We start from the raw sequence: 25,830 nt of genomic DNA on the forward strand, positions 1-25,830 counted from the left end.
AGGAGTGTGACGGTCTGGGGCGTGGGGGGAGGGGAGGGAGTGTGACGGTCCGGGGCGTGGGGGGAGGGGAGGGAGTGTGACGGTCCGGGGCGTGGGGGGAGGGGAGGGAGTGTGACGGTCCGGGGCGTGGGGGGAGGGGAGGGAGTGTGACGGTCCGGGGGGAGGGGAGGGAGTGTGACGGTCCGGGGCGTGGGGGGAGGGGAGGGAGTGTGACGGTCTGGGGCGTGGGGGGAGGGGAGGGGAGGGAGTGTGACGGTCCCGGGGGGGAGGGGAGGGAGTGTGACGGTCCCGGGGGGGAGGGGAGGGAGTGTGACGGTCCCGGGGGGGAGGGGAGGGAAGGGAGTGTGACGGTCCCAGGGGGGAGGGGAGGGAGTGTGACGGTCCCGGAGGGGAGGGAGTGTGACGGTCCCGGAGGGGAGGGGAGGGAGTGTGACGGTCCCGGGGGGGAGGGGAGGGAAGGGAGTGTGACGGTCCCAGGGGGGAGGGGAGGGAGTGTGACGGTCCCGGAGGGGAGGGAGTGTGACGGTCCCGGGGGGGAGGGGAGGGAGTGTGACGGTCCCGGGGGGGAGGGGGTGTGACGGTCCCGGGGGGGAGGGAGTGTGACGGTCTGGGGGGGGGGAGGGGTGTGACGGCCTCGGGGGGGGGGGGGGGGGGAGAGGGGAGGAGTGTGACGGCCTCGGGGGGGGGGGGGAGAGGGGAGGAGTGTGACGGCCTCGGGGGGGGAGAGGGGAGGAGTGTGACGGTCGAGGGGGGGAGAGGGGAGGAGTGTGACGGTTCCGGGGGGATGGGGAGGAGTGTGACGGTCGAGGGGGGGAGAGGGGAGGAGTGTGACGGTTCCGGGGGGATGGGGAGGAGTGTGACGGTCCCGGGGGGTCCGAGGGGAGGAGTGACGCCCCCGGGGGGGGGAGGGGTGGAGTGAAGGCCCGGGGGAGGAGGGTGTTGCAGTTAATGTATGATGGCTGAGGCCCAAGGTGGCAGCAAGGATGGGGCGAGTGCTGTACCCGAGATCGGGCCAGGTTTGTGTACTCGGGTGATGCACAGTGCCATGTAGCTCCGAGTGGCCTGTAAGCTAAGTATATAATTATAATGTAAACATGTTTTTCAGCTTCAAATTAGCGCATGAAGGACAGGTGTGAGAAGAATAGCATCTCCTGACCTTGTAAGCTCAGGAAGTGTGTGATATGCGTAAAATATAATATATAGACTGCTAGCCAACCTCCTGTGACGTCGTTCATGCATAGTCTGGAAGTTGCAGTACAGTTATGATGTTTAGCTAATCTGGTTTGCCCCTTTACTGCAAGTACTTGGACTCTTGGACTCTCCCTGTGGGGAAATGTTCGAAATAGGTAGACATAGAAATTAAGAGCAGGAGTAGGCCATTCGGCCCTTCGAGCCTGCTCCGCCATTCAACGAGATCATGGCTGATCATCCAAACCCTAGCACCCGGTCCCTACACCGACAGCCATCCCACCCAAGCCCTATCCCCGTAACCCCACATATTTAATCCCCCCTAACACTAAGGGCCAATTTTTTATCATGGCCAATCAACCTAACCCGCACATCTTTGGACTGTGGGAGGAAACCGGAGCACCCGGAGGAAACCCACGCAAACACAGGGAGAATGTGCAAACTCCACACAGACAGTCGCCCGAGGCCGGATTTGAACCCGGGTCCCTGGCGCTGTGAGGCAACAGTGCTAACCACTATGCCACCGTGCTGCCAAATGCAGTTAACTCTTTATGAACTCCTGAGGCTAAACCGGTTCATTTTTGGCTGTCACTGGTTAGGCCCCAGCTGGATTATTGAGTCCAATTTATGGGCACCACACTTTCGGAAGAATAAGACGTCCTTAAAGAGGGTGCAGAGGAGATTTGCCAGAATGATACCAGGGATGACCAGTTATGTGGGGTGAGTAGAGAAGCTGGGCTTGTTCTCCGAGCAGAGAAGGTTAAGGGGAGATTCGCTGGAGGTGTTCAAAATCATGAAGGGTTTTGATAGAGTAAATAAGGAGGAACTGTTTCCAGTGGCAGAAGGGTTGGTAACCGGAGGACACAGATTTAAACTAATTGACAGAAGAATCCGAGGGGAGATGAAGAGAAATGATTTTGCGCAGCGAGCTATGATCTGGAATGCACGGTCTGAATGGGCGCTGGATGCAGATTCACTCGGAACTTTTAAAAGGGAAATGGATATATACTTAAAGGCAAAATTTGTAGAGTAATGGGAAAAGCAGGGGAGTGGGACTAATTGGATTGCTCTTTCCAAGAGCCGGCACAGACATAATGAGCCGAATGGCCGCCTGTGCTGTATTATTCTTTGCAACTGGAAAAATGTAAGATTCTTGTCCCTTTCGCAGCCTTCCAGTCAGAAGCACCCAGCATGAATTGACTGTCTTTCTCTTTTTTTTTGTTAGATTGTTTTGCATCTGTAACGAAGTATGATGCCTGGACTGTGACTCGTGGAGTGTAACGGGTAAAGCCTTTGGCCAGATGTACTATTTTTATACCTGGATCTAACAGCAGATCTCCAGTGGTGCTGTTCACGGTAAGCCAGAGGATATACTGCTTCAAAAGATCAAGAGAATTGTACATTGCAATGCACCATGTGTTATTCTGCTGGTGAGGTGTGAGGAGGGGGAGGGGTGAATGGGGTCCCTTTCTTCTTAAGCAGTCCCTCGGAACTGAGGATGACTTGCTTCCACATTAAAAATGAGCTTGCAGGTGGCTGATTAGTCCAATGCGGGACCTACAGTCTCTGTCACAGGTGGGGCAGACGGTGGTTGAAGGGGCGGGTGGGTGGGGTGCTTGGGTTGACGTGCGCTGCTTGCGCTTCCTGCGCTTGGCTTCCGCTTGCTCCCGGCGAAGAGACTCGAGGTGTTCGGCGCCTTCCCGGATGCTTCTCCTCCACTCTGTGCGGTCTTGGGCCAGGGATTCCCAGGTGTCGGTGGGGATGTTGCACTTTTTCAAGGAGGCTTTGAGGGTGTCCTTGAAGCGTTTCCTCTGCCCACCTGGGGCTCTCTTGCCGTGCCGGAGCTCCGAGTAGAGCGTTTGTTTTGGGCGTCTCCTATTGGGCATGCGGACAATGTGACCCGTCCATCGGAGCTGATCGAGCGTGGTCAGAGCTTCGATGCTGGGGATGTTGGCCTGAACGAGAACACTGATGTTGCTGCACCTATCCTTCCAATGGATTTGCAGGATCTTGCGGAGGCAGCGTTGGTGGTACCTCTCCAGTGCTTTGAGGTGCCTGCTGTACATGGTCCATGTCTCTGAGGCATACAGCAGGGCAGATATCACTGCTGCCCTGTAGACCATGAGCTTAGTGCCAGGTTTGAGGTCCTGGTCTTCAAACATTCTTCCTCAGGCGACCTCGTCGTTGACAGTAGGCTCCCGAGGTATGGAAAGTGGTCCACGTTGTCCAAGGCCTTGTCGTGGATTTTGATAATCGGGGGGCAGCACTGTATGGCGGGGGCAGGTTGGTAGAGGACCTTTGTCTTACGGATGTTTAGTGTAAGGCCCATGCTCTCGTATGCTTTGGTGAAGGTGTTTACGATGGTTTGGAGTTCGACCTCTGAGAGAGCGCAGACGCAAGCATCGTCTGCATACTGTAATTCGACGACAGAGGATGGGACGACCTTGGATCGGGACTGGAGGCGACGGAGGTTGAACAGTTTCCAATTTGTTCTGTAAATTAGCTCTACTCCAGTGGGGAGCTTACTGAGGGTGAGATGGGGCATTGCAGCAAGGAAGATTGAGAAGAGCGTTGGTGCGATGACACAGCCTTGCTTGACCCCGGTTCGTACGTGAATTGGATCTGTGGTGGAACCGTTGGTCAGGATCATGGCTTGCATGTTGTCGTGAAGCAGGCGGAGGATGGTTGAGGGCAGCCGAATTTGAGGAGGACACTCCATAATCCCTCACGGTTGACAGTGTCGAAGGCCTTTGTGAGATCAAAGAAGGCCATGTACAGTGGTTGGTGCTGTTGCCTGCATTTCTCTTGTAATTGACGTGCGGTGAAGATCATGTCCATTGTGCCCCTTAGTGGGCGGAATCCGCATTGCAACTCTGGGAGGAGCTCTTCGGCCACTGGGAGAAGGCGATTGAGGAGGATTCTTGCGATGACTTTCCCTGTGGCAGATAGCAGGGAAACTCCTCTGTAATTACCGCAATCGGACTTGTCACCTTTCTTGAAGATGGTCACAATTATGGCGCCTGAGATCCCCTGGCATGCTCTCCTCCTTCCAGATAAGAGAAATGAGTTCATGAATTCGCGCCAGTAGTGCTTCCCCACCATGCTTTAGTGCCTCAGCGGGGATTCCATCTGCTCCTGAGGCCTTGTTGTTCTTCAGTCCCTTTAAGGCTGCAGGGAATAATTGCTTTGCATTCTTGAAATCAAAGCAAGGACTGAAAAGGTTTAACTAAATTGTGTAGATTTTATTTTTAACACACCTTTTTAGACTTAAAGTATTTTAATTACTTTTTAAAATGACTGTAACCTCAGTCTCTCTTTAACTGCATTTGCTAAGATCAAGGCTTAAGCAATTGCAGTTTAACTGCTGTTAGGTCAAGAATATTTGCAGCTTGGAATGTGCTCATTAGTTTCAGACTATGGCTCAGAAACACCCAGTATTTTGAGATTGTTATGCAGCTGTTAAAAAGAATAAGTCTATCTGTCTTATTATATTCTATTTTAGTATGTTAGATAGACTTATTCTCTTTTTTTCTGCACTTTCATCCCTCTCTCCGATACCCTCTTTACAGGGCTGATGCTGCAGGCGCTCAAAATGTACAGATGTGGTGGTTACATCCCCTCAACTGCTGTGGGGGAAAATATATGGTTAAAGCCCAGGCTTTTGAAACTGAAATCCAGTCTGACCTGCAGATGCCTTGCAATTAAAACTTTAGTGAAGGTATTAAAAGACAATTCAGCGGGCAAATTTAATCATGTTATTGTGAAAATATGCTTTGTTTAAAAGCTTATTTCGGTCATTAGAAATTTCAGTTACTGAGAAATAAAAATTGGACAATTTTGTTTTTCCAAAGAGCACTTTGAGCATCTTGCTGATTTGTCTTTTCCATGTGTTTTTTTTATTTGTTGGTTCTGACTGGTTTCATAAGTCCTTAGTAGTTTTGCCATGGCTGCTTTCCTCGTGTTTGATTTGCATCCATTCAATTCTGATTTGCTGCTGTCTTACTTCGAGCTGATGCATAACGTGATGGCGAAAGGTTGATGTTCCAAAAGTGTCACCAAACAGCAAGTACACATGGGTGTAAGACTGTTAATATATTACCCGCAGATTTTCTGCCACATTGCTCCCAGGCAGTTGGAGCATCTGCTGGTTTATAACTATAGAGCTGCCAAGCCAGGTAACACGTGAACAGGGATTCTGATTCATGGTAATGGATAAGTCAAATTCTGTTCTATCAAATCAACCGAGTTTGATGGGAAAGTGCTAGAGGAAGATTGTGCTCTATGCAAGACTTGGCATGTGCAGGATGAGTCAGGGGACAAGCTATTTTCCAAAAAATAAAGGTCTTTCTGGTATGTGATATCGAGGCCACTGATTTACAGTGACTAAGTCAAATGGTATTCTGGAATTTTTAATGGTGCTTTGGAGATTAAATTCCACAACTTTGTCCATTATTCTGTGAAACCTCTGTCGGGTCTGGTCTGTCGGGTCTGTCTGTCTAGTGGTACAGGGAAAGGGAGGACCTGTACTTCAGTTGCATGGGGGTGGTGGTCCTCGAAAGAAGTGCCAACCTGGTGCAGCTACAACACAGGACTACATGCCTGATGAACCACAGAAGCAGCATGCTATAGACAGAGCTAAGCGATCCCACAACCAGTGGATCAGGTCAAAGTTCTGAAACCCTGCCACGTCCAATCATGAACGGTGGTGGACACAATTAAGCAACTACAGGAAACTTTGGTTTATCCGGAGGTTAACTGTCCGGAATGCTCGAGCCACCGGCAAAAATCAGGAGCCATTTCGTTCGTTTTTTTTCTTTTCGTTGCTTTTTTTTTCACCAGTCAGGCTCTGCAAGGTCTCGCTGAAGCTGTTGCTAAGCTACAGAGACGCTTGCAAGGTACGGCCGACTGTTTAGAAGCTGTAGGGTTTGTTGCCAGATACGGAGCTCAAAATCTCCGTATGTTTCAACATTAGCGCTGGTTTGTCCGGCAGTTTTGATGGGACGGCAACAGCTCGGTCCTGTCGGTGCCGGATACCACAAAGTTTCCTGTAACCAGGAGGAGGAGGCTCCATGAGCATCCCCATCCTCAACGATGGCGGCGCCCAGCACGTGAGTGCAAAAGACAAGGCTGATGTATTTGCAAGCCAGAAGTTCCAAACGGATGATCCTTCTTGCCCTCCTCCTGAGGTCCACCACCATCATGGATGTCAGTCTTCAGCCCATTCGATTCTTGTAAAGTGCTAAAAAGCACAACAACTGACAGCAAAGGGGAAGAAGGAAGTTTTAAAAAGATTCTTCAGACACCAGAGAGAGACCAAACAGGCAGCACCAGCACACCAGGGGAGGGGTCAGTTTTTAAGGGGCCTACATTGCTCTTAACCAGCCTCTCTTTCCTAATATTGTAATTTTTTTAATGATGATTTTGATATCCCTTGCAAGTTTCTTTTCATACTCCTTTTTTCTAGCTCCTACAATCTGTGTTGTCACCCTTTGCTGTTCTTTGTATCTCTCCCATTCGCCAGGATCTGTGCTATTTTTTCATTTGTGCTTTTTCTTTCAGTTTTATGTTGCCCCGTCCTCTTTAGTCGTTCACGGCGTTTTTTTTGGCATGTAGAGCTCTTGCCTCTTAAAGGTATAAACTGATTCTGTATCATGTTAAATTTGTTTTTGAACACTTCCCCCTGATCTTCTGTCATTTTACCCATTAACAGATTTGCCCAGTTTACTGTGGACAGTTTCTGCCTCATCCTGTTGAAGTCGGCTTTGCCTAAATCTAGAACCTTAGTAGCTGTTTCGCGTTTCTCCCTTTCAAACATTGTTAAACTCAATCATATTATGGCCGCTATTAGATAAATGTTCATTCACCGTTAGGCTGTTCACTAAATCTGGCTCATTGCTTATTACAACAGTGACTACACTTCAAAAATACTTCATTGGCTGTAAAATGCTTTGGGAAGTCCTGAGGTAGTGAAAGGTGCTATATAAATGCAAGTCGTTTTTTCATTATTAAATCTAATATGGCCTGCCTCCACGTTGTCCAAGGTCTCGTTGTGGATTTTGATAATCGGGGTGCAGTACTGTGTGGCAGGGGCAGGTTGGTAGAGGACCTTTGTCTTACGGATGTTTAGTGTAAGGCCCATGCTCTCGGTGAAGGTGTTGATGATGGTTTGGAGTTTGACCTCCGAGTGTGTGCAGACGCAAGCATTGTCTGTATACTGTAATTCGACGACAGAGGATGGGACGACCTTGGATCTGGACTGGAGGCGACGGAGGTTGAACAGTTTCCCGTTTGTTCTGTAGATTAGCTCCACTCCAGCGGGGATCTTACTGAGGGTGAGATGGAGCATTGCAGCAAGGAAGATCGAGAAGAGCGTTGGTGCGATGACACAGCCTTACTTGACCCCGGTCCGTATGTGAATTGGGTCGGTGGTGGATCCGTTGGTCAGTATCACAGCTTGCATGTCGTCGTGAAGCAGGCGGAGGATGGTGACAAACTTTTGAGGGCAGCTGACTTTGAGGAGGACACTCCATAATCCATCACGGTTGACAATGTCGAAGGCCTTTGTGAGGTCAAAGAAGGCCATGTAAGTGGTTGGTGCTGTTCCCTGCATTTCTCTTGTAGTTGACGCGCGGTGAAGATCATGTCCATTGTGCCCCTTAGTGGGTGGAATCTGCATTGCAACTCTGGGAGGAGCTCTTCAGCCACTGGGAGAAGGTGATTGAGGAGGATTCATGCGATGACTTTCCCTGTAGAAGACAGCAGGGAAGCTCCTCTAATTACCGCAATCGGACTTGTCACCTTTCTTGAAGATGGTCACGATTACGGCGTCTCTGAGATCCCCTGGCATGCTCTCCCCCTTCCAAATAAGATTAGTTAGTTCATGTATTCGCGCCAATAGTGCTTCTCCGCCATGCTTTAGTGCCTCGGCGGGGATTCCATCTGCTCCTGAGGCCTTGTTGTTCTTCAGTTGTCGGATGGTCTTTTCAACCTCATGCCGGGCTGGGGTTGTGCTGAGGTGGTGGCGGGTAGCATGCTGCGGGATTGAGTTGAGGACACTCGCGTCGAAGACCGAGTCTCGGTTAAGGAGATCTTTGATGTGCTCCTTCCAGCGGGCACTAACTGCTTCTTTGTCCTTGATGAGTACCTCTCCGTTCTTGGCCCGCAGTGGGGTAGGACCTTGGGTGCTTGGGCCATAGGTGGTCTTGACTGCGCTGAAGAATCCACGCACGTCATAGATTTATATAGCGCCTTTCAGGACGTCTGAAAGCACTTTACAGCCAATAAATACTTTCAAAATGTAGTCACTGTTGTAATCTAAGAAATGTGGGCCACACATACACAGTGAATATGGAACACTTTTATATTTTGCATGTCTCATATTCACTGTGTGCTGGGCCGTAAATAAAACCGTATGCCCCACATTAGCTGTGTAATATAAAAGCCTGCATTATGGTGAAGACTTGCCTTGTACTGTGGGTAGAAGTGACGCTTAAGAGATTAATTGAACTATAGATTAACGGAAAAGAGGTGGTGTTTCATTAAACCACATCCTAAAGTCCTGCTCGTTCTCAGAACTGCTCTGTGAGCAAAAAGGAAAAGTTTACGAAGATGCTGATAACTCTGCCCAAAATAAACCCCAAGAAGTGGCTCTTGGACCGAGTTAGTATTTGAAGAGTCGTGTTGGGAGTTCTGTGTAATTGCGTCACATCATGCGGTGTGGCACACAAGATCCAGTTCCGTTCCTGATTGAGGTGAAGTTAGCTGGCTTGAACCTGGGACAGCTGCAGGGGCAATACAGTTGGTCTCTGTGCCCCTGAGCTATGGAGGGGAGAAAGGATTCAGCTGGGGTTCTCACTCCTGATCGCTAAACAATGATTGCGGGGCCTGGCTCACTGATGCTGCATTCAGTTAGGCTGTTAAAACTCGCTGTCAAGGTCATGCTTGAAATGTGGACCACAACCCATAAGAACTTTAGTGTGAGGTAGTGGTGGGGTGGGGCGGGGGGTTAGAGAAAAGGGGGAAGGGTGAGAGAGAGAATGAAAGCTATGATGGTGCCACTTGTTGGTTAAAGAAACATGATGACTCCAGAGCACGTTTTCTAAACAACCCAAATGGGTTTAAATTTCTAATGTGTTTTTTGATACTTCGAAGGGTTGTGAAAGAATCTCTGGAGCACTTTCCCTTCCCTTTGCTGATTTCACTTCAGGCGTCCTTCCGCTGCATTACCACCATTGAATCACTATGAATTGAGAGTATTCCCTTTTAAGGTGACAGGAAGCGAGCCGCCAGTGTTCGAAGTCGCCTGGTGGTTTATTTTTACATCTGCCCCTGTTCATGCACTCCGGATGCGTCCAGTCTGTGTTGGGGCTTATGCCAGAAGCAGCCGAACTGTGATCCGTCCTCAGTGATTGAAGTTGTGGTTTGACATTAATGACTGGCCCAGCAGACGTACCTGTTGCAATGGCGACCTGGTTCATTTGTTTCTGGTACACTTGGGGAATTGACAGGCATGCTGGATAATGCAGTCTTTTAATGAGTCGATACAATCCTTAAGAATCTGACCTCCACCTGTCGTTCTTTTTGCTGGTCCGCAGGAGGGAAGAGGTTTCGATTGTCCCGAGGAGTTATTGTCCGGTTCTACCATATTGTAATTATTACCTGTTACTTCGGTTGTTCTGATCATATACCAATTTCCTATAGTGTTTCTCATGGTGAGCTCATGAATATAAGTTTAAAAAAAAATGCATTATGTTAATGGAGTAGGGAGAGATACTTCATAGTGCCACCTACTTCCCAGAGCCTGCACCTACATTGTTACAGGCAGATGTTTACATATAGGATTCCCATTCTAAATGTTTGCATCTACAGTTAAATGTTGACACAAAAGTGTGACCAAAAATCCTGACGGCAGGAAGTTAGGCAGGAACTGCACACATATGCAAGATTCTTCATCTATATATAGATGTAATATCCAATACGTATTAAACCCAGTTCAGAGTGTTCCAAAATATAAAAATAAAGCCGCCACTTCCTCGTTTTTCTGACCCTGATAACCTAGCCTTTCTTCAAGGGCCGGAGCCACGGCTTTACAAGTAGCGGTCAATATACAGAAGCTTCCCCGAGCAATTAGCCTCCAGTTTACCTCCGCCAGTTGTGATCACTTCTCTCCAGGGAGTATCTGAGCAGTAGCTTTAAAAGGGGGCAAGCCACATTGAGCACAGTCCCATCGAAGCAGCTGAGCATCACAACCATGCTGCTAATGAGCAACACCAGCTAATGATGTATAAAACAGCTGATTTGCAGGTCGAGCAGGCAGGCTTTGCGCTCTCGTGGTTGAGTGGGCATTGGTTACTTGTGCAGTGGTTGGCAGGTACCCCCCGAGTCTAACAGCGGGGTGCTTTAGGTAAGCGGCTGTGGCTATTATATGTGCCTGATCTTCTCTAATCTGCTTTTCCGTCACAGGATGATGAATCACCCAGCACACTGAAGCCAGCGCCGGCCACTTGTGGCAGTTACTAGGAGCATGGTGGACTGTGACAGCGGCCGCGATTCCGCCTTCCAGAGCTCGTGCTGCACTGTGAGCAGTGGCACCAGGGACGATTGCAGCAGCCATGGGCAGTACTCCCAGACTTTGTTTGAGGAGATGCAGGGCTACGATGTGGAGTTTGACCCACCACTGGAAAACAAATATGAATGTCCAATCTGTCTGATGGCATTAAGGGAGGCCGTCCAGACACCCTGTGGCCACAGGTTCTGTCGAGGCTGCATTGTGAAATCTATTAGGTCAGTGGCTAATCTCTTTTTTTTATCTCTTGTCCAGTGACCCCCCCCCCCCCCGCCTCCCCCATACTCGGGGGTAAATCAGATCCCCTGCTTTGACATACATGTGCCAGGGTGCCAATGAATCGCTTTAGCCCCATGTGAGGAATGGGGAAGAGAGTTGTTCTTGCCTTTAAGTATTAACAAAAGGAAGTGGTATAAGGAGCTGCCCCTGGTAGCTTACTGATTAAATGCATGTGTGATGCAAACATCATATGGATATGTGCGGTAGTGTCGTGGTTATGTTACTGGACTAATAATCCAGGGAATAAGAGTTCAAATCCCCACCATGGTTTGAGAATTTCAATTGTGTTTTTTTTTTAAAAGCTTGAAAATAAAAGCTGGCATCAGTAAAAGTGACCGTGAAACTGTCGGATTGCTGTAAAAACAAACTGGTTCACTAATGTCCTTTAGGGAAGGAAACCTGCTCTCGTGGTTAACTCTTGGCTGCTCTCTGAAGTGGCCGAGCAAACTACTCGGTTGTGTCTAACTGGCAACCAGGGCTGGACAGTAAGTCAAAAAGAAAATACTGCAGATGCTGGAAATCTGAAATAAAAACAGTAAATTCTGGAAAAACTCAGCAGGTCAGGCAGCATCTGTGAAGAGAGAAACAGAGTTAACGTTTCAGGTCGATGACCTGTTGTCAGAACTGGAAAAAAGCAGGAAATGGAACAGATTTTTAAGCTAGTGTAGGGGCTGGGAAATGGGGGAGGGGATGAAAGAACAAAAGGGAAGGTCTGTGATAGGATGGAAGGCGGAAGAGGTTAAGAGACAGTAAGAGATATTCAAGGCGAGAGGAGATGGTAATGGGGCAGGTTAAGAAACAGGATGGCTCTAGATGAAGTGTAAATTGCGCTGGCAGAATGAAAGACAGCTGCCATGTGGGGGAGAAGAAAAAAAAGGACAAAGAATGTGGATAAAAAATATATATATTCTATTGGATAATAAGTGCCAGCAACGCTCACATCCTGAATTTTTTTTTTAAAAAGGTCTCACTCAATCTCTGGTCCTGGGTGGTGTATCTGGTTTCAGCATCCTTGGTTTAGGGATTGGGGAAATGAGCCAGGGATCACTGCTGGGAAATGTGTGTAGACAGTGGGGCGGATCAGGCTTTCCACGATACCTTTCCTTCCTTGCCTCTGTTTCTAGCCTCGTCCAAGCACAGTCCATCTTAGCAGCTGAACATCACATCCATGCCCCTCATGAGCAACACCACGGAAGGTCAGCTAGTGATGTATGAAACAGTTCATTTGCAGGTAGAGCGGGAAGGCTTTGCGCTCTCGTGGCGAGATGCTTGTGATTTTTTTTCCACCTAATCTTTTGCTTGTATACTCAGTAGCCAGATAAGAGTTTGTAGGTATGTGAACAGATCACGAGCATGCCCCAGGTGGTAATGAACAAGAACGGGAAGGTTGTTGAACCCTGTTCAACAACAACAGCAGCCTCGCTGGGCACCAAGTATTCTCCATTAAAGGGACCCTGCAGGATCCAAGCTACGGCAGCTCTCGAGTTAATAGCAGCAATCGCAGTCTGCTCCTGACAATTAAAAGTTGTCTTTTGCGCTTATTAAAAATTTGAATTATCCAATAGTTTGAAATAAGCAATGCAAATATCTGCAAAATGAGACTTTTACCAAAAGCAAACCATTTCAATGAAGAGGACTGGACTGGGCAATCACTTCACTTAAAAAGGAGTTTGCTCTTGACTGCTTTGCACGTATTTATAGCACTGTTGGTAGATTAGTATCGGCATCGTGTGAGCATTGGGTTGCAGCTCATCATTAAAGGGGAGGGCGGCTAGTACTCTTGGTCACTCTCAAGTCTGCTGAGTTTTTTTTTGAAGGGACAGAAATTTTTTATTTCCTGTGTTTCAGCCAGCAGCAGCTAACCACCCGCCCCAGAGTGACCAAAAAAGCTGCTCGCAGCTCCTGTAAAGGAGTTGCTGCTGTCGGGTGAAGGGCAATACCCACTTAGAAACTTGTTTTTACTGTGAGTAGGTGAAAAAGATTAATGCCTGGAGCGGGATCTTAGAATTCCAATCGACCAAACCTCTGCACTTGGTCCAGTCATCTAGAATTCCAATTGTCCAAATTCCTTCCCATTGTTTAGAATTCCAGTGCAGCAAGATCTTTTTCCATCCGTTCTAATTGTATGGAGTAGTAATTAGCGCACTGTCCTTCCACCTCTTTGATCGGGGTGCGAATCTATCCCAGACGAGTGCAAGCTGTTTCTCTGCTGACTGGAAAGGTTCAAAGTGAACGGTGTTTGGGGCTGCACCCAAGCCCTAATGGGCACAGGGCTGTGGCACTAATTCGGGACCGTAAGGATTGCTGCTGTGGGAAATGGGGTGGGGAACAAACGCTTGTAGTAGTGAGTTCTGTGATTGCGATTTGAGGTGCGTTGCTCAGCAGAAGCCACAGGTGCTTTACTTGACATCTGACCAGTGCTGTTCTGGGCCTGGAGGTTCTTGGTATCAACCCAACACTTCGAGTGGAATTATGCACTTTTCCGTATTTTAGGCAAATGCTGGGACCCAGTCACCTACCCTCTCAGCTGAGCATGATGTCTAACGTGCAGAGACCAAAGAGCAAGGAAGGTGAGGGGGGAGAAAATTATTCCTGTTAACCACCCTGCTGTAGTTTTTGATTTTTTTTTTACAAAATGTTATTCCTAACAAAATGGATTCAAGATGGGCTTTCTCTTGAACTCTAGGGAAATACAGGTTGGAGCTAAAGATACAGCTCTGTAGCACTGATTCTCCGACCCATGCGTCCTTCAGTGCAGGATCGATGAATTCACCCTTGTATGTCAACCTTGCTCTGTTCAGTTGCCCAGAGTTCGGGGGTACCATGTCATTGGATAGAGAGGGAGCAAAAAAGACAGAAACTGAAAGCAAACATCAGTTCATGAGGACAGAGAAGGAAAAGGAAACTGAAAGAAGAAAATGCCTGTTTTTATAAAATGCAGCAGGGACCAGCCATGTTGTGGATTTGGAACTTGGAATTTTCAAACTACATAAAATAGAAATGGTTAGAGGAGGGCTGTTCTTATAATTTACTCCTCAAAACAATAGGGTTCACAATATTAAATGTCTGTCGCAGATTTATTAAGCGTACAACAATAATTATTATTAAACATATACTTAGCGGCAGCACTTTGAGAGTTTTTAGCTGGAGAGTCCAAACACGTTCTAGCTCCGAGCTCGGGTTGATCAGATCTTGATCGACTTCCAAAGTATCTCAACGCCCACTTTTTACATATTTTTTCAACCCCTCTGTGGCAAACAACACGTTGCATCGTTACATTACATGGTTATCATTCAACACTGGCCTTGCTGCACACCGATCCGTAACTCCCTTTATTGACTCGCGCTCCCTAACTTTGAATGATCAAAGGGAGCTTTTCTGCCTGTCCTGTGTCTGTGCAGTAACTTGTGTTTCCAAGTTCTTTTTCCATAGACTGATGCAACTCCCCAACCGTTCTGTACCAATCTTCTGCTTCTGAAAAGGATGATGTGGCCCCTTCTGCAAAACTTACCAACTAATTAAAGCTCTATGCTTTTAATTAGGTTTATTGTCTAAGTTGACCATTGCTTTAAGATCAGTCTTAATTCAGGGTATGATTGTGTTAGAAACCTAGAGGCCTGGACTGATAATCCAGAGAATATGAGTTCAAATGTCTGGAGAAGGTTCCAGAAATAGAGAGGGGCAAGGCCATGAAGAAATTTCATCATGAGGATGAGAATTTTAAATTTGTGGGGCTGGGGGTCAGGTCCACGCGCACAGGGGTGATGGGTGAATTGGGACTTGGTGCGGGATAAGATGTTTTGGATGAGCTGCGTGATCAGGTCTGGAGGTAACAAAAGCACAGATGAGGGTTTCAGCCGTAGATGGTCTGAGGCAGAAGCTAGTAATGTTTGATGGTGGAATTAGGAGGTCTTTTGTGATTGAGAGGATACGGAGTAGGAAGCTGGGTTCAAATAGGACGCTGAGATTGAGTGTGGTTCAACCTGGAACAGTGGCTGTGGAGTAGAATGGAATCGATGACTAGAGTACGGGGTTTGTTGTGGGGACTGAAGATGCTGGCTTCCCAATGCTTATACATACTGTTACCTATTTGGTAATTCAGTCTGTGATTCATTGTTCAACCTGTGTCCAGATCAGTTCAACGTTAAGATTGTCTTTTGATTCATGGGAAGCATGAGTTTGCCTGTGGAACAGATTTTCGCCTTGGCCACAAAGAAAATATCCTGAATGCTTCCAAATCATGAAGGATTGAAACTGGTGCGTTCCTTTGTGAATACTTTTGGATTTTTGTTTCCAGAAGTAATCTGCCACCAACCTCAAAGCAAATGTCCCACTGTCGCCCCTCCCAGATTGCTAATCCAGAACGAGAGGCTGTTTGTCCAGGTTTGCAGGCTGATGCTTAGAATGAGTTTGTCTCTGGCACTTGAAGTGCCAGCAAACACAGCACATGCGAGGGAGCTGTTGCACGTTGCTCAAGCTGCTAGCACCTCTCGGTGTCTTTCTGCATTAGTTCAGATCCTTCAGTCAGACTGAAGAGTCAATCTCCACCCAGGAAGGATTTGGTTTTTGCTTCTGTTCCTAAAAGTTTAAGCTTGTGTTGGAGCCATGGGAGCAGCAAGAGTTACATAATAGTGTGTACAATGTAATCCAGGACTGCAACACGCCCGTTATGCAGCAATAACATTGACATTTCCCTGTCACGTGAGAGCTGGACCACTGCGGGGGTAGCATAGGTGTCAGCCTTGGCTCAGTGGTAGTGATCTCGCCTCTGAGTCACTAGGTCATGGGTTCAAGCCCAGTCCAGGCTGACACTTCAGTACAGTACTGAGGGAGTGCTGCACTGTCAGAGGTGCTGTCCTTCGGATAAGACGTTCAAACCAAGGCCCTGTCTGCCCTCTAAGGTGGATGTAAAAGATCCCACAACATTATTCGAATATTCGAAGAGGAGTAGGGAGTTCTCCCCAGTGTCCTGGCCAATGTTTATCTCTCATCCAATAGCACAAAAAGCAGATTATCTGATCATTTATCTCTGCTGTTTATGGGACCTTACTGTGTGCAAATTGGCTGTCGTGTTTCTCTAAATTGTAATGGTAATCACAGCTAAACGAATTAATTGGCTGTGGAGAGCTTTGGGACGTCCTGAGGTTGCGAAAGGCGCTATACAAATGCAAGTTTTTTCTTTCTGTAGTTTCTGATGGAATCTGCAACAGTATCAATAAGTCAGCTTATTTATCTTCTAATCAACATCTGTTCCCCCCCCCCCCCCCCCCGACTCACCTGAAGTGAACCACCCTCCCCGACTCACCTGGAGTGAATCTCCCACAGCAACCCCCCTTGACTGAGGGGGGGGGGGGGGGGGTGGGGGGCTGGTGACGGGGGACTGAGATGGGGGAGCGACAGCCGGGGGGCTGAGATGGGGGCGCGATGGGGGGGGGGGGTGGGGGGCTGGTGACGGGGGACTGAGATGGGGGAGCGACAGCCGGGGGGCTGAGATGGGGGCGCGATGGGGGGGGGGCGACGGCCGGGGGGCTGAGATGGGGGAGCGACGGCCGGGGGGCTGAGATGGAGGAGTGACGGAGGGGGGGGGCTGAGATGGGGGGGGGCGACGGCCGGGGGGCTGAGATGGGGGGGCGACGGCCGGGGGGCTGAGACGGGGGGGGCTGAGATGGGGGGGGGGGGGCGACGGCCGGGGGGCTGAGATGGGGGGGGGAGGCGACGGCCGGGGGGCTGAGATGGGGGGGCGACAGCCGGGGGGCTGAGATGGGGGAGAGACGGCCGGGGGGCTGAGATGGGGGAGCGACGGCCGGGGGGCTGAGATGGGGGGGCGACGGGGGGGGGGGGGCTGAGATGGGGGGGCGACGGCCGGGGGGCTGAGATGGGGGGGCGACGGCCGGGGGGCTGAGATGGGGGGGCGACGGCCGGGGGGCTGAGATGGGGGGGCGACGGCCGGGGGGCTGAGATGGGGGGGCGACGGCCGGGGGGCTGAGATGGGGGGAGCGACGGCCGGGGTGCTGAGATGGGGGAGAGACGGCCGGGGGGCTGAGATGGGGGGGCGACGGCCGGGGGGCTGAGATGGGGGAGAGACGGCCGGGGGGCTGAGATGGGGGGGCGACGGCCGGGGGGCTGAGATGGGGGGAGCGACGGCCGGGGTGCTGAGATGGGGGAGAGACGGCCGGGGGGCTGAGATGGGGGGGCGACGGCCGGGGGGCTGAGATGGGGGAGAGACGGCCGGGGGGCTGAGATGGGGGGGGCGACGGCCGGGAGGCTGAGATGGGGGGGCGACGGCCGGGGGGCTGAGATGGGGGAGTGACGGCCGGGGGGCTGAGATGGGGGGGGCGACGGGGGGGGCTGAGATGGGGGGGGCGACGGCCGGGAGGCTGAGATGGAGAGACTCCGAGTTCTGGGAGTGATGGAGAGAGGCTGAGATCTGGATTCTAACCATTCTTTATTTGAAACCTTTCGCAGGGATGCGGGACACAAGTGCCCAGTGGACAACGAGATGCTGCTGGAAGCCCAACTTTTCCCTGATAATTTTGCAAAACGGGAAATTCTTTCACTGACAGTCAAGTGTCCCAACAAGGGCTGCTACCAGAAAATGGAGCTGCGACAATTGGAGGTTGGTTTGGAGGAGTTGTTATTACCCACCGATCATGGATATTGTCACCACGTGATTCTCATTGGACAACACTTATTGAAATAGGGTAATATGAGGGTCCCCTGCTTTAAATTGTGTGCCTTGCTTCTTAAAATGAATATGGTATCCCATCTAGATTGTCAATACACTGTCTACCACCACAAAGCCCACCTTGCTTCAACCTATTCGCAAAGCAGCCGGCAGTTTCAGTGGGTCAGTGCTCTGTCCAGTGTGGCCATCGACCGTACAGACCCGGTCAGTGCACTGTCCAGTGTGGTCATCGACTGTACAGACCCGGTCAGTGCGCTGTCCAGTGTGGTCGTCGACCGTACAGACCCGGTCAGTGCGCTGTCCAGTGTGGTCATCGACCGTACAGACCCGGTCAGTGCGCTGTCCAGTGTGGTCATCGACCGTACAGACCCGGTCAGTGCACTGTCCAGTGTGGTCATCGACCGTACAGACCCGGTCAGTGCACTGTCCAGTGTGGTCATCGACCGTACAGACCCGGTCAGTGCACTGTCCAGTGTGGTCATCGACCGTACAGACCCGGTCAGTGCACTGTCCAGTGTGGTCATCGAGTGCACAGACCCGGTCAGTGCACTGTCCAGTGTGGTCATCGAGTGTACAGACCCGGTCAGTGCACTGTCCAGTGTGGTCATCGACCGTACAGACCCGGTCAGTGCACTGTCCAGTGTGGTCATCGACCATACAGACCCGGTCAGTGCACTGTCCAGTGTGGTCATCGAGTGTACAGACCCGGTCAGTGCACTGTCCAGTGTGGTCATCGACCGTACAGACCCGGTCAGTGCACTTTGTTCCCCTTTCCTCCCCGTAACCCGACTCTGAATCAGCACCAAGGATGGGTGCCTGGGCTTGGAGCCTGATCATGGGGGGGCGGGGGGGGGCGGAGGCAGCAGTGAGGTTTGGGGGAAGGAAGTGTTCATCCAGTAGTGGCCCAATTTATTTTAAATAATGCTCCTTGCTGCTGGAGAAAACTTTTCAACACTTTCCATCAATCACAGCCAGATCTCCCTGCCAGTGTTCCCGTGAGCCGACCTTGAGGCCCGCTCAGGGTGGGGTGGAGATCTGGTTGCAGCGTATTGATATTAAAAATGCTGAGGGAAATTTAAACTGGTTCCTGGTGACGGCCGTGAGTGTGTGACCGATTACCGTGTGCAGAAATCTGTTTCTTTGCCGGTCGGAATTGCTGTTGACCGCCTTGTGTCGTGTGTGTTGCAGGATCACCAGGAGCAGTGTGAGTATGCCTTCGTTGAATGTGTGCAGTGCGACACCGTGCTCTGGCGAAAGGAACTGCAGGAACACAGGGGATCGGACTGTCCCAAGAGGATCGTCGCCTGCGAGAACTGCGCCTTGCAGATGGCCTATCAGGATAAAAAGGCAGGCTTCCTCTTCCCAAATCCCCCATCACTCCCACATCTCTGTCCTCCTCGGCCTGGAGACCCACATAGCCTGTGGACTTCCTGTCATTTTGTAGATAATGCAAAATGTTCTAGTATCGCTTCCCCATTTGAAAGTGATTTATTTTGTATTCTTCCCCTTTCCTCGCTGTCCTTGGGTGTCCCGTGTCACCCAGCTGTCAACACTGAGGGCATGTTAGAGTGAGATGGGCACAGATTGCAAGCCCAGTCGAGCGCCTGTGGAGCTGGAGTTATTTTCCACAGTGACGTACCTCATACAGGCGACCTTTCTAAATGAAAATAAATGGCGGTCGCTGCTATTGACGTCATTTCCTAAATGCGAAGGCTGGACGACGAGGTCTTTTCCCAGGTCTCTGCCAATTTGCTGCCCTTGAGTGAACAAGTGCATGTCAGGAGGGTCTCGCTCTCCACTCTCTTTTTCCTTCCCCACCCCCCCCCCCCCCCAAAATCCATTTACCCCTCGTTCTGTGGAGATCAGGAATCAGAGCCTGGGAGAGATGGTGACACGGTGACGCCAGCCTGTGCTGCTTAATGTTAGCATTGACCTGCAGTTCCCCTCGTTACTAACCACTGACTCTGGAAAGAAAGAATGAGAAAGAAAGGACTCGCATTTATATAGCAACCACTGGGCGGCCCAAAGCACTTCACAGCCAATGAAGCACTTTTTGAAGTGTAGTCACTGTTGTAATGTAGGAAATGCAGCAGCCAATTTGCGCACAGCAAGCTCCTACAAACAGCAATGGGATAATGACGGGATAATGACTAGATAATCTGTTTCGTGATGTTGGTTGAGGGATAAATATTGACCAGCATATCGGAGAACTGCCCCCTGCTCTTTTTCAAAATAGTGCCATGTGGGATCTTTTACGTTCACCTTGGGGAAGACGGGGCCTCAGTTTAACATCTCATCTGAAAGACGGCACCACCGGCAGTGCAGCACTCCCTCAGCACTGCAGTGAAGTGTCAGCCTAGATTATGCGCTCAAGTCTCTGGAGTGGGATTTGAACCCGCGACCTTTTGACTCAGGCAAGAGTGCTACCAATTGAGCCATGGTTGGATTCTGAATCTAACCCAGACAGACGGTGTGAATGTGTCATGTCTCGTATGTTTTTAGTTGAACTGCCTCATTCGGATTTCCAGCTTGTCCCCTGAACCACTCCAGCTTCCAGGCTTCTTCCTGTAACCAGTGGGGCCTCTTGAGCGGCAAGCTTCTCCCTGACCTGTTCAGGCGGTGAAGCACAGCCCTCTTCTTCGGCAGAGGATAGTTTTTTTTTTTAAATGGTTGCCAGGCAGAGGGCAAATGCGTTGCAGCACCAACATGCTGCCAGTGCTTGTAAAGTGCAGGTCCCATCCTAGTTTTTAAATGGCGAAGTTACGACTGGTGCGAGGGGTCACTGTGCTGTTGATGAGGTGTTTCACGGAGATGGTCCATGCCATTCCGTAATGGATAACTCCGACACCCGAAAAGGAAGGAGCGGACGTTGGTAGAAATCTCCGTGGGTCGGGTGTCTCACTTAGAGGCTCTGGTACAGCCAGCTACCTGTCCCCTCTACCACGAAGGCCCAGGATAACAGAAAAGAAATAAAATAGAATTAGTGAACCACCTTCTCCCCTCCCTCCTTTCGTCTCCGCAGGTTTTGGTATTTTCTAAATCCAGTGCTGAAATAAATTGTGTTTTCTGCAGAGACTAGGACTGAGGGTAGATAAGGATGATGGCTCCACCCTGTGGGCTCCATTGTGAACTGCTAACCCTGCGGAGGAAGGATGCTGAGCAGGAACCAAGTACTTCCTCACATTAATGACAAATAAAAGTATTCAGAGAGGAAACTTGTTTTGGCTCCTCTTGCTCACTGCTTAGCAGGCAGTGCAGGATGGCAGATGACTGACGGCAGGTTTCCTGGCCCCTCTCGACTGCGTTATATTATGTTGTGAAAAAAAGGAGAGGAAAAATAATTTTCACGTTGAAACACGATCTTAAAAAGTCCACTGTATGAAAATGAGTATTTTACATTTGTGTGACTGATTTGTACACCAGGGGGCAGTGTCTCACTGCAGGCCTCATGTCAGAATCAGTGTTGTAATCGGCTCAGCTTCCCATAACCAAGTTAAATCTGTTCCATCCAAGAATTAGATTACCATTTTAATCTTTGCTTTTACTTCATTTTCTCAACATGTCAGAAATAACATTACTTGCTGGGCTCAGTCAGTAGACTGTGGAAATAGAGGTTTTTAAAAAAAAAAAAAGTGTTTTTGCCCTTCAGTGAAAGCGAAACACCTTTTGTTTTTTCTCCCCATTGTGTCTCCGGTCTCTCTGGCTCATGTACTTGTGCCACTGAGAGATTTTATACGTTTGTATATTTAGTGTTTCGTTAACCAATTTATTCACTGTTTTAATTACACAGCTAACACCATGCAAAACACACACCTTATCCAGCCATAGCGTTACTATGGACAGGACTCCAGTGGACCAAACCCTTTCCCATTCACCCCATTGTACAGAATTCCCGTGGACCAAACCCTTTCCCATTCACCCCCATTGTACAGAATTCCAATGGACCAAATCCTTTCCCATTCACCCCATTGTACAGAATTCCCGTGGACAAAACCCTTTCCCATTCACCCCCATTGCACAAAATTCCTGTGGACCAAACCCTTTCCCATTCACCCCATTGTACAGAATTCCTGTGGACCAAACCCTTTCCCATTCACCCCCATTGTACAGAATTCCAATGGACCAAACCCTTTCCCATTCACCCCCATTGTACAGAATTCCCGTGGACAAAACCGTTTCCCATTCACCCCCATTGTACAGAATTCCCGTGGACCAAACCCCCTTTCCCATTCACCCCATTGTACAGAATTCCCGTGGACCAAACCCTTTCCCATTCACCCCATTGTACAGAATTCCCGTGGACCAAACCCCCTTTCCCGTTCACCCCATTGTACAGAATTCCCGTGGACCAAACCCCCTTTCCCGTTCACCCCATTGTACAGAATTCCCGTGGACCAAACCCTTTCCCATTCACTCAAACTTTATGTAGAATGTCAGTGAACTAAATATAATGTAGGCAACGTTGTCCAATAGGGCAATTAGAACCATTCCTGATCTTGACCCCCCAATATGATGCCTGACTTGCTCCTTTGCTTTTACTGAATCCTGGTTTCTGTTTATGATCCAGGGTCATGATTTGAACTGTCCGTTGGCCAATGTCACCTGTGAATACTGCAACGTGGTGCTCATCAGAGAACAGGTAAGTGGATCCAATGATATATTACTAAAAATCTTGTGCGGGCATCTACTTTTTTTGATATTAATTCTTGGGATATGGGCATGGCCAGCATTTATTGCCCTCTATGGCTGGATAAGGTGGTGGTGAGCCACTGCCTTGGAGCAGTCCGTGCGGTGAAGGTGCTCCAACAAAGCTGTTAGGTAGGGAGTCATATATACAGTTGCAGCTGAGCGCACTGAATACAGCAAAGGCTGTGGGCCCCGACAACATCCTGGCTGTTGTGTTCCAGAACTAGCCTAGCCAAACTGTTCCAGTACAGCTACAACATTTGCATCTGCCTGGCAAAGTGGAAAACTGCCCAGGTATGTCCTGTCCACAAAAACGGTCAAATCCAATTTGGCCAATTACCGCCCCATCAGCCTGCTCTCAATCATCAGCAAAGTGATAGGTGTTGTCAGCAGTAGTGGCGCCTGCTCACTGATGCTCAGTTTGGTTATCGCCAGGACCACTCGGCTCCAGACCTCATTACAGCCTAGGGACAAAAGAGCTAAATTCTAGAGGCGAGATGAGAGTGACTACCCTTGACATCAAGGCAGCATTTGACCGAGTGTGGCATCAAGGAGCCCTAAGTCTTTGGGAATCAGGGGGAAAACTCTCCACTGGCTGGTGTCGTACCTAACACAAAGGAAGATGGTTGTGGTTTTGGAGGCCAATCATCTCAGCCCCAGGACATTGCTGCAAGAGTTCCTCAGGGCAGTGTCCATCTTCAGCTGCTTCATCAATGACCTTCCTACCATCATAAGGTCAGAGTGGGGATGTTAGCTGATGATTGCACGGTGTTCAGTGCTATTCCCAACTCCTCAAGTAATGAAGCTGCCCGTGCCCGCATGCAGCAAGACTCACGATTGCGTGGCCACGCACAACTCCAACTCCATCATCAAGTTTGCTGATGACACTACCGTTGTAGGCCTGATCACAGATGGTGAGGAGGTAAGGGCCCTAGCAGAATGGTGCAAGTACAACAACCTCTCCCTCAACATCAGCAAAACAAAGGAGATGATCGTGGACTACAGGAAGCGGCAGGGGGAGGGACACGCCCCAATCTACATCGAAGGGGCTGAGGTAGAGAGGGTCAGCAGCTTCAAATTCCTGGGTGTATTCATTACGGAGGACTTAACGTGGTCCCATCACATCGACGTTGTAACCAAGAAGGCATGCCAACGCCTGTTCTTCCTCAGGAGACTGAAGAAATTTGGAATGGCCCCCCAGATTCTCACCAACTTCTACCGGTGCACCATCGAGAGTATCCTGTCCGGCTGCATCACTACCTGGTATGGCAACTGCACCGCCACAGACCGCAAGGCTCTACAGATGGTGGTGAAAGCTGCACAACACACTACAGGAATTAAACTACCTGCTGTCCAGGATATCTACCCCGAGAGGTGCCGGGGGAAGGCCCCGAGAATCATTAAAGACGCGAGTCACCCCAGCCACAACCTCTTCGCCCTGCTCCCGTCCGGTAAGAGATACCGAAGCATACGGTCTCGTACCAGCAGGTTTCGAAACAGCTTCTACCCCCAGGCCATAAGACTCATGAACGAATAATTTATTATTTATTACTGTTTTATTTATTACTGTATTTCTATTAGTATTTTTATCATTGCTATGCCATATTTATTCCAATGTTGGGAGGACTCGTAAAAATCAACATTTCATTGTGCAGTACACGTTTGCTGCATATATGACAAATAAAATTGAATTGAATTGAATAACATTCAGGCTTGAGCTGATAAGTGGTAAGTAACATTTGCACCACACAAGTGCCAGGCAATGACCATCTCCAACAAGAGAGAGTTTTGCCGCCTCTCCTTGACGGTCACTGGCATTACCATTGCTGAATCCCCCCACCATCAACATCCTGGGGGTCACAATTGACCAGAAACTTAACTGGACCAGCCACACACATACTGTGGCTACAAGAGCAGGTCAGAGGCTAGGTATTCTATGGCAAGTGTCTCATCTCCTGATTCCCCAAAGCCTTTCCATTGCCTACAAGGCACAAGTAAGGAGTGTGATGGAATACTCTCCACTTGCCTGGATGAGTTCAGCTCCAACAACAGTAAGAAGCTCGACTCCATCCAGGACAAAGCAGCCCGCTTGATCGGCACCCCATCCACCACCTTAAACATTCACTCCCTCCACCACCGGCGTACCATGACTGCAGTGTGTACCATCTACAAGATACACTGCAGCAACTCGCCAAGGCTTTTTCAGCAGCACCTCCCAAACCCACAACCTCTTCCACCTAGAAGGACAAGGGCAGCAGGCACATGGGAACATGAACAACTCCAAGTTCCCCTCCAAGTCGCACACCATCCTGACTTGGAAGTATATCGCCGTTCCTTCATCGTCGCTGGGTCAAAATCCTGGAATACTCTACCTAACAGCACTGTGGGAGCACCTTCACCACACGGACTGCAGCGGTTCAAGAAGGCGGCTCACCACCACCTTCTCAAGGGCAATTGGGGATGGGCAATAAATGCTGGCCTTGCCAGCGATGCCCACATCTCGTGAATGAATAAATTAATAAAAAGAGATAGGGGTGGGGATATTGAGAGGGAGCGAGAGACCCTTGGATGGTGCCCAATGTTCCCCCTAAGGGCCGCGCAATAATCCCGCGCAGGCCGCTCACCGGCGTTTCCATTGTAAACACCGCGCAGGCACAAAAATTTAACGGGACAGTGCATTGAAAGAAACAGGCCGCACAGAACAAAGGGCAGCTTCCAGGGAACATTGGTGGTGCCTGTCAGCAGACCTTCCGAGTTAGATTACCCCAGTAGGCAGAGGTGCAGCTCCTTCAGATGAATTAAGCTTCCTTAATACTAGTCTGTACACCGGGACTGCAGAATGAAATTTGCAGATAACAGGAACAACTCGGCTGTTTCCAGGATTTCAGTTCCATTGAGGACCAGAACCAATCTGGCTTCAGTGCACACCCACTCCTTAGTATTTACCACACTAACGCGCGCTTTTACACTCTCAGACCGCAAAACTCCTCCTTGTCCTGTGTTTTGGGGTCTTTTTCCAATGTAAAATGCTACATGTTGTAAGCAGCAAAGTGGGGTGTGATTCATAGGGTTTCATGTAGTCCACAGCCAGAGACCTATTTGTTTGCTAAGCGTGATATGTTCGGTCCGCCCCCCGTATTGTAATCTTTTATCGCTGTATTCCACAGCACTTAAATCTGAATATACTGTTTTTGGAAAGGTTAAGTAGCGCGTCGTATTAACATTTTACATGGGTGGTTGGTGTGGTGTTTCCTGCTGTTGTCTTTGGGGCGCCCCATCGGAGGACTGTAGTGCTGGAGAATATTGCAAGGTAACTTCTGGCCGTGCAAGTATTCACTCTGTGTGCGCTGATGGGTTACCCCTCAGATTGTCGGAGTGCCTGAAGGAGGTGCGTACAAGCATTCACAAGTGCACAGGCATCTGTACC

General features: G+C 49.7%; 1 protein-coding gene across 1 annotated transcript in view; it reads left to right on the forward strand.

Moving 5' to 3' along the window:
- Positions 1-2,294: 2,294 nt before the first annotated feature.
- traf6 (TNF receptor-associated factor 6) overlaps positions 2,295-25,830 on the forward strand; it is a 35,056-nt gene continuing 11,520 nt past the window's right edge. The window contains exons 1-5 of the mRNA XM_086007582.1: positions 2,295-2,544; positions 10,651-10,971; positions 17,498-17,648; positions 18,906-19,064; positions 22,285-22,356. Of these exons, the coding sequence (XP_085863708.1) occupies positions 10,712-10,971; positions 17,498-17,648; positions 18,906-19,064; positions 22,285-22,356 (642 nt within the window). The 5' untranslated portion in view covers positions 2,295-2,544; positions 10,651-10,711. The remainder of the gene's footprint in view (positions 2,545-10,650; positions 10,972-17,497; positions 17,649-18,905; positions 19,065-22,284; positions 22,357-25,830) is intronic.

This window comes from Somniosus microcephalus, chromosome 15 (assembly GCF_052327205.1).
Source record: "Somniosus microcephalus isolate GS21.2 chromosome 15, FLI_Smic_1.0, whole genome shotgun sequence".
Taxonomy (NCBI): domain Eukaryota; kingdom Metazoa; phylum Chordata; class Chondrichthyes; order Squaliformes; family Somniosidae; genus Somniosus; species Somniosus microcephalus.